The 16,852-nt window shown below is 35.9% G+C and overlaps 1 protein-coding gene across 1 annotated transcript in view; it reads left to right on the top strand.

Annotated features, from left to right (window-relative positions):
* Positions 1–16,852, top strand: part of TBC1D15 (TBC1 domain family member 15) — a 75,864-nt gene that overhangs the window by 34,967 nt on the left and 24,045 nt on the right. The window contains exons 5-10 of the mRNA XM_058568775.1: positions 3,256–3,466; positions 10,974–11,076; positions 13,232–13,429; positions 14,433–14,561; positions 15,074–15,177; positions 16,202–16,296. Of these exons, the coding sequence (XP_058424758.1) occupies positions 3,256–3,466; positions 10,974–11,076; positions 13,232–13,429; positions 14,433–14,561; positions 15,074–15,177; positions 16,202–16,296 (840 nt within the window). The remainder of the gene's footprint in view (positions 1–3,255; positions 3,467–10,973; positions 11,077–13,231; positions 13,430–14,432; positions 14,562–15,073; positions 15,178–16,201; positions 16,297–16,852) is intronic.

Here is a 16,852-nt window from a genome sequence, read left to right as displayed (position 1 = left end):
GCACAGCCTTCTAGTTGCTGTATGTGGGACGCGGCCTCAGCATGGCCAGAGTAGCAGTGTGTCGGTGTGCGCCCGGGATCCGAACCCAGGCCGCCAGCAGTGAAGTGCACGCACCCAACCGCTAAGCCATGGGGCCGGCCCATCTTCTGGTGATTTTAATGTGCAGAGTTGAGAACCTCTGTGTAGCTTAGCAAAAAATGACAGATGTAATTACTGCTTATGTAGCTTGGCCATGCACTGTGACTTATAAAGTAAAGAGCCTTTATTTAGCAATTATTAAAAGTTAAGGAGACATTTTCTTTTTTCTTTTCTTTTTCCATTCAGTATTTTAAAAATGTTATGATTGTGCACAGCTGTAAGAAATACATTGAACAGTATGGCCCAGTATGCATACACATGCACATATTTAACAGAACAAGGAGTTATGAAGTGCAGTACATTCTGTTCCATGCCATCCCATCTTATCCTAGACTGTCTATCTCATCCACTTATTTTTCATCAAAACTCCTTCCTAAAGGAGGCATTTTCTAAGCTTGATGTTTCAGAATTCAAAGTTATGCCATTATGAAACATTTTTTATATTTTTAGAAAGCATTTTTTTCAAATAGAATTTTTACTTATTTAGTTTATTATAACCTTCACATTTTTTACTTTTTTACTTTTATTTGTGATTCACAAGGAAACTTGGGATAGACCTTTAAAAAAATTGACTATCAAAGACTTGCATAAGTTTATATTTCTTAAGAGTTTCTCCTGCTAAGTCTTTGTTTTCATATACCAGAGCAAATGTTTTGAAAATATGTCTTTCCAGAACAACAGACTGCCATCATATTCTGGAAACCTATCCAAATAAAGTGTCAAGTCTGTGATGTTATTAAACGACGTATGGAGACTTATTGAACTGTTTTGTTTTGCTCTTCTGCTGTTGGGTTCAGTTTTCCCATGTCAGTGTGTTGGAGATATTTTTTACATGTATTTGGTAATATAGTAAGTTCATCGGAACTAATTGCCTTTCTTTAAGGAGAAAGAAGGAAATTTTGAGTTGATTCTTGGATTCTGTTAGTTTTTGTTTGTAATCATTTCTATTTGTGGTTAGCTATTGATGGTAGACTGAATTGCAGATTACTGTTATGTTGAGTTGGTACTAGGTTGCTCACTGCTTCCACACTTCTTTGAGTACCTGCTGTGTGCTGGTCACTTCTCTAGGCACTGGGGGTATAGTTTTGAGCAAAATGAAGTTCCTTTTGTCATGAAGCTTATATTCTAGTAAAGGGACTTCTAGAATTGACTTGTGATATTTCTCTCATTGTTTATCAGAGCCTTAAGTGAGGAAATGCGTGAGGCATTTCCTCTTGTACTTAGTGTGTAATGTGTGTCTCTTCCGTCAACAAGTGAAAGTCAATGAAAATTTTTACTTTTGAATATACACAAACTCTGGATAATTCATATAGCCTACATGTATTATTTAATATTCTCCATATAATTTTATTGCATTAATTTGGATTAAATACTGTTTGTATAATTGAAGAATTTAATTAAAAAGTCTTTATATCTAGTTTTTCTTTACTGTTTTGCTGTGAAAATGTTTTTGGTCTTTGCAAATAATCTAGTAGTATGTGTCCTTTCTAGGTAATCCAAGTACATTCACACTTACATGATTCGTGAAGATGTTGGAATTCTAGAATTGTTCTCACTTTGATATTAGCTTGTAGTAGTGTTATGAGGTCTGTAATATAAATTTCAGTGAAACATGATGTATAGTAGTCAAGTGGGCACATGGCAGTTAATCCAGTACCAGCCTTAGATATGAGTTTACCATCTGAACTGTTCTGGAAGCTAGGCAGATCACTGTATAGATAAGTTACTTTAGCCTTTCTGAACTTCCTTTGAAATGATACTTGTTAAAGCATCCATGAAATAATGATGGTGCCGGCATTCCTTGCAGGTAGAGGTTTCTGTAAGTTGTAGATCTCTCTGTGTCAGTTTAAGAGATCTTGTTGGAGGTAATGGAGCTACAGTGTTCCTGACTATGTAGGAAGGTGACGTACATGCAGGTCAACACCGACTGATCTACCTTTTGATCAGGTTTTGTAAGCAGATATCTTCTATGTAGTTTATCTTTGCAGAATTGATAGTGTGGGGTGGAATTAATGAAGAGCTCGAATAACAGGATAGTAGGACACTTTTTAGGAAATAACCTTAGAAAAAAGGTTTTTTAAAATTTAAGAGACATGATATACATATGTCTGAGTTAAAATGTTAAAATAAAATGCCATTTTAACATTAGAAATTAATTACAAGTGTTAGTGAGAAGAAAGATAACATTTTTCCTTTGTTCTTTACATTTTTATTTAAATAGACAATCTTTAAGTTGCTTCTTATCAATTATGATGTTCTTCACAAACCTAGGATTTTCAGCTTCTATAAACAGTCCACAGACTCAGAAAATGCTTTATTTTACGTAACTGTAGTTTGTTTTGAACTGAGGTCTTAATTTAGTAGAAGGTAGATTTAGCAGGAAGATTGAATGTATTCGTTTTCTTTGAAGCATTCACAACTTAATCTTTTCATCCTCAGTATCCCCCTATTCTTTGGGTTTTTGCAAATAAAATGTCTGTATATTCACTGCAATGTTATTTTTTATACTAGTATACTTAGCTTCACTCAGTGCAGTCTAGTAAAATTAATTGCAAAAGGAAGTGAGGAAATAAAGCGTTTCTTTTTCTCCTTTTTTTAAAAAATAACTCTCTTTTAAATAGCATCATGCCATTTGTATTTGGAGAAGATTAACATTTGTTGAGTATTTGGTGTATACTTGGTACTATACTAGTTACTTGGCTAGTATTATCTCTTTTAATTCTTAGAATAACCTTGGGAGGTAAGTATAATTATCTCTGTTTTACAGATGAAGAAACTGAGGCTCAGGGAAATTCAGTTATTTCCCCCAGATCATTCAGTTAGTAAGATGATGGTGTTGCACTTCAAATCCAGCCTGCCTGTTTCCAAAGCTGTGGTGATTTTGGGGCAAAGCTTGTATTTTAAATAGGGATAACATTTTTCAATTTGTATGCAGTGGATAATTATTTTAAAAACTATTTTTTTAAGAAAATGTGTGTTGCCATGTCTGATACAAGTGGAAGCCATAGTAATATGCATGTTATAGTCATTCCTTAGGTTCAACAAATTTCTGTTAGGCAGTCAGTGCTTTTTAAAAAGGTGAACAAAAATATTTTGCCCCACTTTCTTGTTTTTAAGATGCTCCAAGTCATAGAAATGGGAAAAGCAAATGGTCATTCCTATTCAGTTTGACAGACCTGAAATCAGTCAAGCAAAACAAAGAGGGTATGGGCTGGTCGTATTTGGTATTCCGTCTGAAGGATGATGTCGTGCTCCCTGCGCTGCACTTCCATCAAGGAGATAGCAAACTGCTGATTGACGCTCTTGAAAAATACGTGGTCTTGTGTGAGTAAGTATCACATTGTCTTCCACTTCGTGAAATTGGATTGTTGTATTGGTCCCAAGGCAAACTATTTTTACTTGTCATTGGGTATCAGTGACCTATATGCATGTCAGGGCACAAGCAGCTATGTTTTTTCTGGAATATTGACTGCTTTGGATGAATGACTGAATAAAATTTTGCCATTTTAGTTATTTGGATCTGCAACTTATCACCTTATTACTGTTTTAAAGAAAAGAGTGGTCTGATATTTTTTATACACATTTAAATGAATGGTGCATCAGCAACTTATGGATTATATATTTACTGAATTTACCTTTTATTGTGTAGTTTCTGTTAAATATAGAGTTTTATTTGTAGTGTTGCAAATTTAAGTCAGGCCTAAGCCCTTTATAAAATTACTCTGTGTGGAAGATAGGGCTTTCTCATTTTCCAGAAATCTTATGTCTTACATTTCTTTACCTGTGTGCATTGGTACACACGTTCTTTCTTGCTTTCACTCTCAGCAGATATGTTTTGGATGTGTTTTACGTTCTGGGCACTATGCTTGCTATGTAGTCGTGAACAAAACGGCATGTTGTTGTGTACCTGAGAGCTTATGGTCTTGTGAAGGATACCGACCAGTAAATGGCAATAAAACTCAAGAACTAAGATGAAGAAAGTACAAGGTGCTTTGGGAGCTCCCAGGAAGGGAAGAAGAGTATCTCATTCAGACTGGGGTTGGGGAGGGGTAAGGGATGACTTTCTGGAGGAAGTAAAATCTAAGTTGAGACCTGACAAATGAGTGAACATTAGCGTGAAAGAGAAGGAGAAATTTAGAGGGAGAGATGTTTTAAGTAAAGGGAAGAATACAAAACATGGTATAATCACAGAACAGAGTAGTTCACTATCACAGGTCTGCATAGTGGGAGAGGAGAGGGTGCCAGATTTAAAGATGAAGACAGAGGTGAGTAAGGGCCAGAGCATGAAGGATCTTGTAAATCACGTTAGCAGGTTGTTCCACTCATCTAGATGAGATTTTAGTGGCATGAACTAAGAGAGTGACAGCAAAGATAGAAGTATTGGAGGAATATTTAGGGTTAGAGTTTGTGATTGATTGGCTATGTGGGTGAGAAGAAGGGAGAAGTTGAGATTTTTGAGCTTGGGGAACTATCGGGATGATTGTTAACTTCGTTAATAAAGTCTTTACTTTATAATAGAGTAACATCATGCCTAAATTTCATTATATAAAGCTAGGAGTGATCCAGAAGTTGAAGGATTTTGACTATTTGTTTTCTGCCATGGAATTCTGCCCCCTACCATGTTGACCACCTCTAGCTGGCACTAGGCATGCTGATCAGTACCAGTAACCATAAGAAAGTCAGGCTTAGTTGGTAGTATGTGGGTCTTGGATCTTGAAGTGAGAATCTGTGAATAGGCTACCACCCCCGGGGGGTTAAGTAGGTTTCAGGAGGCGCAGTGTTATGATCGGGGCAGAAGGTTTTGCTGTTGAATAGCAGGTGTTAAAGACATGGGAGTTTTAGCGCCACGGCAAGTTCAGTGTCAAGCAGTGCAGTGATGTAACTGTTGCGAAAGCACTCGTTTGAGACTGTTGATTAAAGCGTAGTATCCAGGATGAAGTGGTATTACCCTTCTACTCTTGACTGGTAAGATCATGCTTTGGAGAACTAGGCTTAATTTTAAGCACTGCATTTTAAGTGTGTTAGACGAACTATACTACATGGAAAAGATGACTAGTGTAATGAGAGGGATAAAAATGGTATCATGAACAACATTAGAAGGATGTGGGGATTTAACTTGAAGAAGAGGAGTTTAGGTGCAACATTAAATAAAATCCAAACTTCATTAAATAAAATCCAAACTTCTCCCTGTGACCAGTGAGGGCCTGCCCTGTCTTAGCTCTGTTTGTCTCTTAAACCTCATCTCATGCCTTTCTCTTCTATATTTGAGGCACATGGTTTTCTTTCAGGTCCTGAAATGCCCTAAACTCTTTCTTGTCTTAGGGTCCTATATGTGTGCTGTTCCTTTGGCTTGGAATATTCTTCTCCCTTTCTGATCCCTGAGGTCTCAGTTTAATGTCACTTCCTTGGAGGGGCTTTTCTAGATGCCCCCCTCTCCCATTTAGTGTAGATTTCCACCTCCATTCCTTTTCGCTGTCTTGTTCCCTTGTTTGCTTCCTTCATGGCTCTTGACAGAGTCCACTAATGTTGTCTGTTGACTTCTTTTATGTTCTGCTCTAAAATATAAGCCCATAAGGCAGGGGTTACATCTGTCTTGTTTACATTTCCTCCTAAGTTCCTCGCCACTGTTCTGGCACATATTTGTGCAGTAAATCTTAGTTGAATGAATAAATGGCATGGTACTTATCAATTCTACAAATAATTTTGAAAGGATTGTTATAAGAAGTAAATTGTAGATTTGTTTTGCATGATTCCAAAGAGAAATTAGAAGGAAACAGGTTTTAGCTCAAGAGGTAGAGAGTTTTCTATCCTGGATGGGTTCTAGAATAGACTCAACAGTCACTTAGGTGTCTGTAAGGGAATGTGTACTTTGAACGTGTGTTGGTGATGTTTTAATGAGGGTTGTGAGTGAAACTTTGTTTCCTGTTCTATGTTTGTAAACAAGTGAGAAGTAAATATAAGAATCAGACAGATGGTGATAAAAATATCATTATTGGTGAACTTAGATATGCAGCATCATGATTCACTCCAAATTAGTTTTGAATTCACCCAATTATCACTTTTAGATAATCACAGGTCTCCCTAGTGAGGACAGACCACTTATGATGTGAATGAGAGCAGACTAGAAACCACCTTCTCTGTTGGCAGGCAGATCCTAGAGAAAGAGAGAGCCTGGAAGGGGTTATGCCAAATATGCACCTTACTCTTTCCTGATCTCAACAATCACATATGTCCCTGTGAAAAAAGAGAGTTTCTTTAGTAGAAGTACGTATTTCCTTTTGGAAACATGAAGCCTTGGGAATGGTGTTCCTCCATATATCTATATTTTCTCATTCAACAAGAGTTTTTCATTTTGTTTTGTTTTTTTTTTTTTTTGAACACCTGCTATGTCCTACACACGGTACTAAGTGCTAGAAAGGGAGCAGTAATCAAAAAAGATATGGCCCCTACCTTAAAGGAGTTTGTACTATTGTGGGAGAGACACACATTGCTTATATAAATAAATGTAAATTTTCAGCTGTAGTAAGTGCTCTGGCCCCGTGGCTTAGCGGTTAAGTGCATGCGCTCCGATACTGGCAGCCCGGGTTCGGATCCCAGGTGTGTACCGACGCACCGCTTCTCCAGCCATGCTGAGGCCGCGTCCCACATACAGCAACTAGAAGGCTGTGCAACTGTGACATACAACTATCTACTGGGGCTTTGGGGAAGGAAAAAAAGAGGAGGATTGGCAATAGATGTTAGCTCAGAGCTGGTCTTCCTCAGCAAAAAGAGGAGGATTAGCATGGATGTTAGCTCAGGGCTGATCTTCCTCACAAAAAATAAATAAAACTGTAAAAAAAAGAAAAAGATATAGCACTATGAGAGCACATAATAGGGTAATACGTAAGTTTTTTGTGTGTCAGTAGTAATCAAAGCTCTGGGAGAGAATGAGATTAACTAAGGGGAGGATAAAATGGGACAGGACATGAGCATAAGTGATTAATTGCAACCTTTAATGACCCAGTCAAAGAGAAAAACCTGGTGGAGGAGACTCTCCCTACACTTTGTTCTCTTCTCTCTTTCCATTGGGCTTTTATCATTAAGTTTATGGTCAAGTTTGTGCCTGTTCTTCCGGGAAGAGATAGCTGTCTAAAAGTGAGTCCTTCAAAAGCTACACCCCTAGTACTAGCCACTTCTCTGTTGTGTATTCTCCTGTGACACTGTTAGTGAACCAAGTGGGCTTGCCTCCTGGTGAGTTAAATAAGACTCCATGCCGTGGAAGTTGTCTCACAAAGTAAAGTGTATTTGTAGCAAATAGGAGGCCATGAGGAATCATTTCCAAATTCATGGCATCCTCGAACAAAAGGAAGCAGGAACTTTTATTTTGGATGGGGAATGAATATTCAGAAGGGAGAGGCGGGTATTCATATTCACTTGCGCAGGCTCAGTTGGAAAACATGCTTCCACAAAATGAGGCCTAATCTCCTCCTGGAGAGATTTTTTAGTTAAAGGTAAGGCAAAGGTCGTGGGTGTAGCTCTTGTGGTCAGGCTTGGTCAGTTTCAGGATGGTTGGTGGTTACAACTCCTTAACATACAAAAGGAAAAAACAACTTGGGAAAACAGTTAATTGCTTCCAAACCCACCCTTGAGTTTCTCGAGGTGCCTAGTTAGTGACAACACTGGGGGCTAGTTTATTCTTTGCTCCCTGAATGGTCTGAAATGTGTAAGAATAGTATGTCAAATATTTTATCTCCAAGGCCCGCCTGTACCCTAGGCTGAAAGTAAGCACTCTTTATTCTCTTTCTCATTATAAATTATGCCCAATTACGTTACGTCATATAGCTCACCGGAGATTATATGTTGAGTCCAAGTAGTAGAATGTAGATACTCCAAATAAACAATCACCAATATAAAAAAAGTCCCAAATTTGTATAAGCCATCTCCCATTATCAGATTCTTAGGGAGATATTGAATCTTTATGTTCATCAGTTATGATCCAAATACATGAAATTCCCGATATATTAAAGCCCAAAGAAATGAAAATTCCCAAATAGCTCCAGTTTTTTACTCTACTAGGTGTCAGTCGTATAAATATAAATTATATAACTGGGAATAATATATATATATATATAGTTTTGTTGTAAATATTCTGTACCTTTTTATTTTTTATTAACCTTTTTTTATTGATATTCTTAGCAATGATATTTTTATTTATTTTTTTAGTTTTCCATATTGGTCATTCTCAGTAGCAATGTAAAATAGTTATTGCTACATCTCAGCATATAACCATTCTTCTACTGTTATAGTTTCTGAAGTTATCCTGAGATCTTTGGGAGAGCTCACTCTAAAGCCTGGGAAGTACTTCGGAATTTTCAGTAGATATGCTTCTGGAGTTTTCTATAGAAAACTGTGGTTTTCTTTAAGCCCTTTAGTAGGCTCTAATAGAATTGCTGATGTTAGCATCGTTAAAAGTTCTATCTTACTGCTGCAATGAGTTTGAAAGTCTTGAATACTGTTGTCATGATGTTACCGCCCAAGGTGGGGCCTTCTGCTCGCCGCAAGACATGCCAATAGTCAAGAGGCAAGGTGGTGGGAGAAAAAGGACTTTTTTTATTACACCTTGCTAGCAAGAGGGAAGATGACTGACTAATGTCCAAAAGAACCATCTTAAGGGGGGACGAAATCTTACAGCAGTTATATAGGCCATTGGGTTATTGGGGAGGGGGTTAGGAATGTTGACCTTCTGGTGTTACAAACTGGGAGTGCCACACCAAATCTTTCAGTTTTCGCTGATGATGTTTATTACATAGATTCTCTGTTCGAGGGTCATCACATTCCTAAGGAACTCAAAAAACCAAAGTTATTGTCTTATCGCAGCTGGGAGGTACATGCATAAGCAGGGGTTGTGAAATCCACAGAGCAGTTAGATCTCTTGGAGGGTGCATATGCAGTTGGGTTAGTTTGTCAGAGGTCGTTCAAAGTTACAAGAGTTTTTCTTTTCTACAATATGGCTTCCCCTATGTCAACCTTGTCTTGAGCTGGTATAAACGAGAGATCAAATTCTCAGAATCCATAATATTCCCAAAATACATAAATATAATGTTTATGAATACATAATATTTAATCTTCCCAGATTAAATCAGTGTGGTAACCTGGCAGGTGGAAACATAACGATATTCTGGAGTGCCAGCCGTCCTTGTGGTGAGCTCTGCAGTTGCTTAGCAATGTACTGCTTATCCTTTGACTGATGTAGTTTTAAAATGTGTTGTTGATTTCTTTAGGGGCAACCCAGTCTTACGTTTTTTTTAATCTCTCCTGCTCTTAGAGCTTTCCCCAGCCACTCATCACAGAGTGTTGGCAATAAAAAGTGAAATTCTTCCTTTTTAAGAAAATGTCTATGGTTGCTTGTTGGTTGGACAGTTTTTTCTTCTTTCCACCTCCAGTTCAGTGACTGCAGTATCAGAGCTGGAGCTGCACGTTTGTCCTGCTTCTACATGCATAGCCAATATTTTGAGTTTCATGACCATTTTTTCATTTGGATTTTAAAGAAATAATTTGACTTAGTTGATTGTTAGAAACAAAATAATAACCGCAATGCCAGCAGCACTGTGCTAGGAAAAAATATGTTCCTATGTTAGTTAGTTCTCTTTTTCTGCTACTACATTTAAAAGTTGACCTATCATTAAAAAATGTCCCATGAGAACCGATAGGTCTTCATATTAAGCATGACCCCAAAAAGTGTTCAGAAAAATGGTGTTTAATGAAAATTGAACATTTTAGAAGTTATTATATTTTTCCTAGTTCAGATGACTCCACCTCAGCTTCTTGTAAACAGCCAAGGGGCTTATTAAGCCTCCGTTGTCTCTGAAGATGGAGTGCTATTTCTGACTGCGTGAGAGTAGGATCCCATTTTGGGTTTCATATCCTCCCTAGCATTGCCGTTACATCCTGTAATGTTAGAATTAAGAAGAGATAACCATTATTAAAGTTCTTATCTCAAACATTTATAATAAACTAGAAGTAGATAGCAGCAAAATAACACATCTAATTTTTATTTTAAACACAGAAAAGTTGTGAATTTCTTAAGGCTGACTTACTAAGTTATAAAACTTAATGAACAGAAAAAAGACTGAATAATTCATCTGATTACTTCGAATTAGACAGATGGCTATTTGGAAAGCATTTTATTTATTTTATAGTTATTAAGAAATGGGGAGAAAAACCTGCTTCCAGAGCTTAATAAGGAAGAACTAAAAACATACTGTTACCTGAACTGTACATTATAACCTTGTTAAATATGTTCGTGTGTGTTTATAATTATGGTTAGCAAAATTAATGATCTTTAACAAATAATCTATTGTATCTTGTATTTTTTAACATCTTGTATTGCAGTACTACCAAGCTGTGGAATGATGTTGTTGGAAACCATTTCAAAACAGGATATTTTCCTGTGGTGTACATATTATATATCCTGATGAATTCTAAACTGTGGTTTGACTTTAATTTTTACAATAAAGGCAGATATATTTATAAGGTTTTTCTGTTATAATTCTAAACAATAATTTGGGTTCATTACAATTTAGTCCTCTTGGTTTTACCTAGAATAAAAATATATTTCAATCCCTTTATATTTGTTAATTTAGTGTTTCCTGTTTCATGTAGTTTTGGAACTCATTTAAGATAGTTACTAAGTACTTGCTAATTTTGTATGAATAGGAAACAGTTCTAGAACTGGACTTTTAAGGGTTTTTGTTGTGGTAGTGGTTAAGGAAAAGTAACTACTTGTTAGTAATTATTCAGGTAGTGATTGGTGGAGTGTGCTAGTATTTTCTACAAATCCCTTTTTTTAATTACAGATCTCCACAAGATAAAAGAACACTTCTTGTGAATTGTCAGAGTAAGAGTCTTTCGCAGTCTTTTGAAAATCTTCTTGATGAACCAGCATATGGTTTAATACAAGTATGTTTCTTAACCTCTATCTTGTATTAATCTGTTAATTTGATTCCATTATTTTATGTACCTCGTACCTCTCACTTTCTCAGAGATTATACAGAATGAGGCAAGTGTCTCTGTGTGTGTAAACTTTATGGATCTAGTCTCTGTAATTTTCTGGAGATAGTGTTTCATTATTATTAGTAAGACTCAGAAGCTTCTTGGTTCTTAGTTACTCTTAAGACAGTTTTTTCCTTTATCACAATACTGAAATTGGACATCAGTAGATTTTTATCATCATAGCTTTCATTGAGTAGGTGAAAGGTCACTGTGTAAGCGACTTTGGATTCATTAAGGATAAACTTAGGCAAAAATCTGGTTTGAATTTTTATTTTCCATTTAAGTAGGTTCATTTGGGGTCATGATAATCTAATTCTCCTTAAAGTATTTGAGTGTATTCTTGCATTTGGCTAAACATGTGCACTTAACACAGGTAGAAATAAAATTAATTTATTTTACACTCAGATTTCTATGTAAACTAATGAAATGATTGTCTATTCGTTCATTTATTCACATATTCCTTCAGCTAATGTTTGAGTGCTTACTCTGTCCCAGGTGCTCTCTTCTTGGTTCTAAAGATAAACAAAATAAAGAGGGAACTTTTTAGGAAGGAGGACAAGAGAGCTTAACACTCATTAAAATAAAAAGTGAGGGAACAGTTTTTCTTATTGTGAAAATAATCGTTTTAAAGATAGACCTTTAAGAAGTAAATATTTTTGCTAAATGTGAATAAGCAGGCAGTTTTGTAGCCGGAAAAACCGGGGAATCTGTCATCGTAGCCGAATCAATGAACACAATGACCAAGGATCGAGAAAAAGAAAAATGGTTTAATTTTGCAATGAGGCTGTGGTGGGCTCGTGCCCCAAAATCCACAGTCCTCCTGAGGCATTAGGAGTTGGGGCTTTTAAAGGAAAGTCTGTGGGAAAGAACGGACTGTCTAACCATTTGTTGGGGAAGTATGCTGTGGGGGTTCCAGACCTCTGGCGCCAGGCCAGCTGTCATCTCTATCTCCAGCAGGAGATGTAGGGCTCCATCAATCCATCTTCTCGAATCCCCTGAAATTTGGCCTTGGGGAGTGGAGGGCAACTGCTGCCAAGTAACAATTACGGTTTACAAGGTTTTAGGTGGGGGAGGGGGAGCTGTGGCTTTGCAGTTCGGAGTCCCCCCATCAGCCTGCGTTTAGCTGAGTTAGGGAAGCTGCAGGTGTCCTCTGTTTTGTCTGTCCCTGTGATAAATGCTGGATTTGGCGCCAGGAACTGGGAGTTGGGGAGCTTCAGCTTCTTGGTAATTTTGAGATAGCAGTCTCCCTGTAACAAACTTCAAGAACTGGTAATTAGCCAGAGTTTCAGTTTGTAGCCACCTGGGCTTTTAACAATTTATTACCTCCACTTGGCCTTGTGGAATTCAGGGACACAAAGGATAAAACAACCAATATCTGCATGTGAATGTGACTTAGAGAAACAGGGAAGGGGGAATGAGAGCTTTTTGGTTTAACCCCATATATGCTGGGTTTAATGTAGGGGAACTGATATCAGGGCCGGCATCAGTTTGAGCTTTAGAAGTAACCCTAGCAATAGAAAAACCTTTTGCTGTTTTCCAGGACAGCACCGTACAGAACAAATTACTCTTGTCGGCATAATTTACTAGTCATATAATTAGATTAAAATGGCAGCTAATATTTAAATATTGTGAGCTTTTAAACTTAGCTATCAGATATTTTGTGTGAGACTAGTGTGGTACTGCACACTTCAAGAAATATTTTTTTTTTGTGAAGGCAGGACTGCTAGACAGAAGAAAGCTGTTGTGGGCCATTCACCAATGGAAAGTAAGCACTGCATATATTTCTGATGTATGCAGATTGAGTGACGCCTGCAGATTGTTTGTTTATCTTCAATTCAATCAGTAGCATTATCTTGCCAGTTAATATACTGTTTTAACCAAAGGAAAAGATTGGCTTAGAAAATTTAAATATTTTCCCCAGGAAAAAATAAAATTTTAAGATAATTTTAGAACACTCCATTTTAGTTCTGATTTCTCCCACTTTAAAAAACTTTGCCCATCCTGGGTTATTTTTATTCTTTATTTGATTAATAATGCTAATATTTTTCTTCCTACTACATAGAAAATTAAAAAGGATCCTTATACAGCAACTATGGTAGGATTTTCCAAAGTCACAAACTACATTTTTGATAGTTTGAGAGGCAGCGATCCCTCTACGCATCAACGACCACCTTCAGAAATGGCAGATTTTCTTAGTGATGCTATTCCAGGTTTAAAGATAAATCAACAAGAAGAGCCAGGATTTGAAGTCATCACAAGAGTGAGTGAAGATTTATATTAGTATAGCTTTTATATTTTAACAGGAGAAATGCGTTTTAAATGTGTACCAAATACTATAGAAACCTAATTTTGGTTGTCTGCCTCTTTCTCATAATCCTTTCTCTTTTTTTGCTAAATAATATATCTAGCAACTAATGCTTGTCCTGCCACCAAATTCTCGGTTTGTTCTTCGTTGATGACTACTTATACTTTGTGTTCGTTAGTGTTAGATCTCTTTTCTTTGATTACCTGTTGATAATAATGAACAGGCTGTTTCACTGAGTGCATAGTTCAGCCTGCGTGTTGCCCCTGCTTCTGTCCTTGGTTTCTGTGTTTTCTCAGTAGGCACAGGACACCACTCTAGGGCTTTTATTCTTGTGTGGATCTTTCCTTCTCTAACTAAGATGGATTTTGGCCCTGAATTGTGGCAAATCTCAACAAGATTTTGAACTTACTATAATTCTAGGCTGCACATAGTTAGAACATTATAAATATCTAAATTGTGGGCCTTAAGTAAAGGGCTTATCTTGCAAATGGCATTTTTAAATTACCAACATCTGTTAATTGAATAAAAAACTGTAGAAAATGCCAAGTGGAGCTAATGGATCATGAATCAATTCTGAGAGCTACAAATTTTAGTTTGAAAGAAAAGCTAATTTTAGAATATGATTAATGGAATAATACTCTCTTTTTTAATAATATAGCATACCATTTAGTTTGAAGGGTCTCTTACAAAATTTACATGTTGAGTATTCTGTACTTAAGTAATTGAAACCCAAAATAACAAATGTTTTCCTACCTCTGAATTTATCACCCAGTTTGTGTTTAATAGGAGGGAAAACGTATGGAATGCTGACTATTATAGTTCATAAAGTAAATATTGGAAAATAAAGGAAGATATTCAGAAATGAGTTGGAATAGTATTTTAGTTTTAGTTTTTATATACCTTGATTTCATTTCACTGATTACAGCTACGTTCCTTATTGCTTATCTTCTTGTTTTAGATTGATTTGGGAGAACGACCTGTTGTTCAGAGGAGAGAGCCAGTGTCTCTGGACGAATGGACTAAGAACATGGATGCTGAAGGAAGAATTTTAAATGTAGACAATATCAAGCAGAGGATATTTAGAGGGGTAAATACTTTAATATGGATTGTATTTTGAACTACTAGTATTCACATTTTCTTTCCTTTCTCTCTTTTTTTTTTGGTGGGGGGTAGGAGAATGAACTCCTTTTTGATGAATGATGCCTTAAAATCCCTGTAGGACAGAGTGAGGTGCTTGTGCTGTCCCTCAGGGTTGGCTGGAGGTCTACCATTAAGCCTAGGGAAAGATACTCTTCCTTCTTGAAGTTCTGGGGTATGTGAAGGGAGCATGTTTGTACCCCAGTGGTCATTGCCTTACCCGGTAAGGATCCCTCTGTCTGCTCTGCAGTCCACTGTAGACTCTGCATTGTTTAAGCTTCCGCAGCTGCTTACATCTTCAGAGTGTAGAAGTCAAAACAAGGTAGTATTCACTGAATTGAGCTATCTTTATATATAAAACTCTTAAATATTAGTCTTCCTGTTTATTTATATGCAAGTTTTGTGAACTTAAAGTATTGCATTCTTTTTTACCAATGTGTTTAATATGCATGTTTTCTTCAGGGACTTAGTCATGTGTTGAGAAAGCAAGCATGGAAATTTCTTCTGGGTTATTTTCCTTGGGACAGTACCAAGGAGGAAAGAACTCAATTACAGAAACAAAAAACGTAAGTTTTGGTTTTTTGTGTGTTCATCAAAGAAATGTAAATAACTGACCCATAAGTATAGAGTTCCTAGGTAACAATTTGGAATAGACTAGGGTATGGGAAAATAACTTTATTTTCATCTTTTTAATTTAAAAATTATGAGCACTGTAGTTATTTCAGATCAGAAACACTTATTAGAAGGACCTCATTGCAATTATGTTGGTGAATATGTAGAAAATGGTAAAAAAAATTTCCAGTCCCCTCATACAAATGTTTTGCATACATGAAAAATAACTAGTTAGATAGAGATTTTTAAATATGTCTCATTCATCTTGATTCATTTCAGCAATTTGTTACAAAATTATAAAAATGGCTCATAAGAAGTGTATTTGCTATTTAGGTTAATTACCTTTAAATTATTTTCCTCCTGCTCTTGTAACATAAATTGGTCTTTCATTCTTTTTGGAAAAGTGTTTCTATTTTAAATAATTTCTCAGACTCGAAAAGAAGAAACACAGACCAACTTTCGAGGTACACTTCTTATTCCCAGTTCGTCAGTCTAGCCTTTGATTTAAAGCTCACTCTAATCATTATGTGCATATTCAAACTCTTGGACAGTCTTCTCTCTTTTCAACACCTTTGCTGGTCCTTCTAAGACATTTTCACATTAACCAGTTTCTGCAATAAACTGGTTGGAAAATGGAACTCTTATGTCACGTTTAAAAAAATAATCTTGTAGATTTTTATTTGTAATTATTCAGAAATATTAGTAGTTAAAATATTTAATGACTGGAATAATTTTAGGTATGATATTAAGGATTGAGATAATGTTTCCTTAAAATCATACCTAAATTATTCTAGTAGTTTAAACACAGTTTATGACATGTGTAAGGTTATTTTATTTACCTTTTATTTTCACTTACTTATTATAACTTGAAACATTGCATCATAATTGCTTTGATACCTTGTGTATAGAAAACTCAAATTTTTTTAAAAATAAAGTGTTCAAATAGCTTTTTTTTTAATGTAAAATTGCTTTCTATAGTGATGAATACTTCAGAATGAAGTTACAGTGGAAATCTGTCAGCGAGGAACAAGAGAAGAGAAATTCAAGGTTAAGAGATTATAGAAGTCTTATCGGTAATTTTTTCTTAATTTTGGAAATGCTTGAGAGGGGTTTACGTTGATGTCTTGATAAGATTTAAGAAGTGAAGATATATGCTACAGAATTAGGGCTCAAAAGAGAAATCAGAATTGGCGAGTACCTTAGAATGTGTGTTGAATGTTCTTCGTTGTTCCTTTTCCAATAGGAATATGAATTCAGTCAGTATATTTATAAGTACTGATATAGTTTATTTTTAATTCCCAAATGTGAATTTTAAAAAACGAGCGTTTAACTTTATTTGCTTGTTGAATTAATTTCATTAAAAAAACATTGTCTTCCTTATTATAAAGAAAAGTTTGTTTATTATAGAAAAATTAGGAACCATAGATGAGCAAAAAGAAAATAAAAATTAGTTTTGTTTCTGTCATCCATAGATAACTACGGTGAATGTGCTTTGGTTTATAGCCCTTCAGACCTTCTCTAAATATGCATATATTTCATTTTTTTTGAATTAAATAAATGACTCCATATAGATAGTAAATTCTTGTCAGTATTTGAGAATTGAATAACTATTCACCTGGGAATAATTAT

Source organism: Diceros bicornis, chromosome 25 (assembly GCF_020826845.1).
Source record: "Diceros bicornis minor isolate mBicDic1 chromosome 25, mDicBic1.mat.cur, whole genome shotgun sequence".
Classification (NCBI taxonomy): domain Eukaryota; kingdom Metazoa; phylum Chordata; class Mammalia; order Perissodactyla; family Rhinocerotidae; genus Diceros; species Diceros bicornis.
The sequence above is the reverse complement of the archived record's forward strand: the minus strand, read 5'-3'. Positions and strand labels throughout refer to the sequence as shown.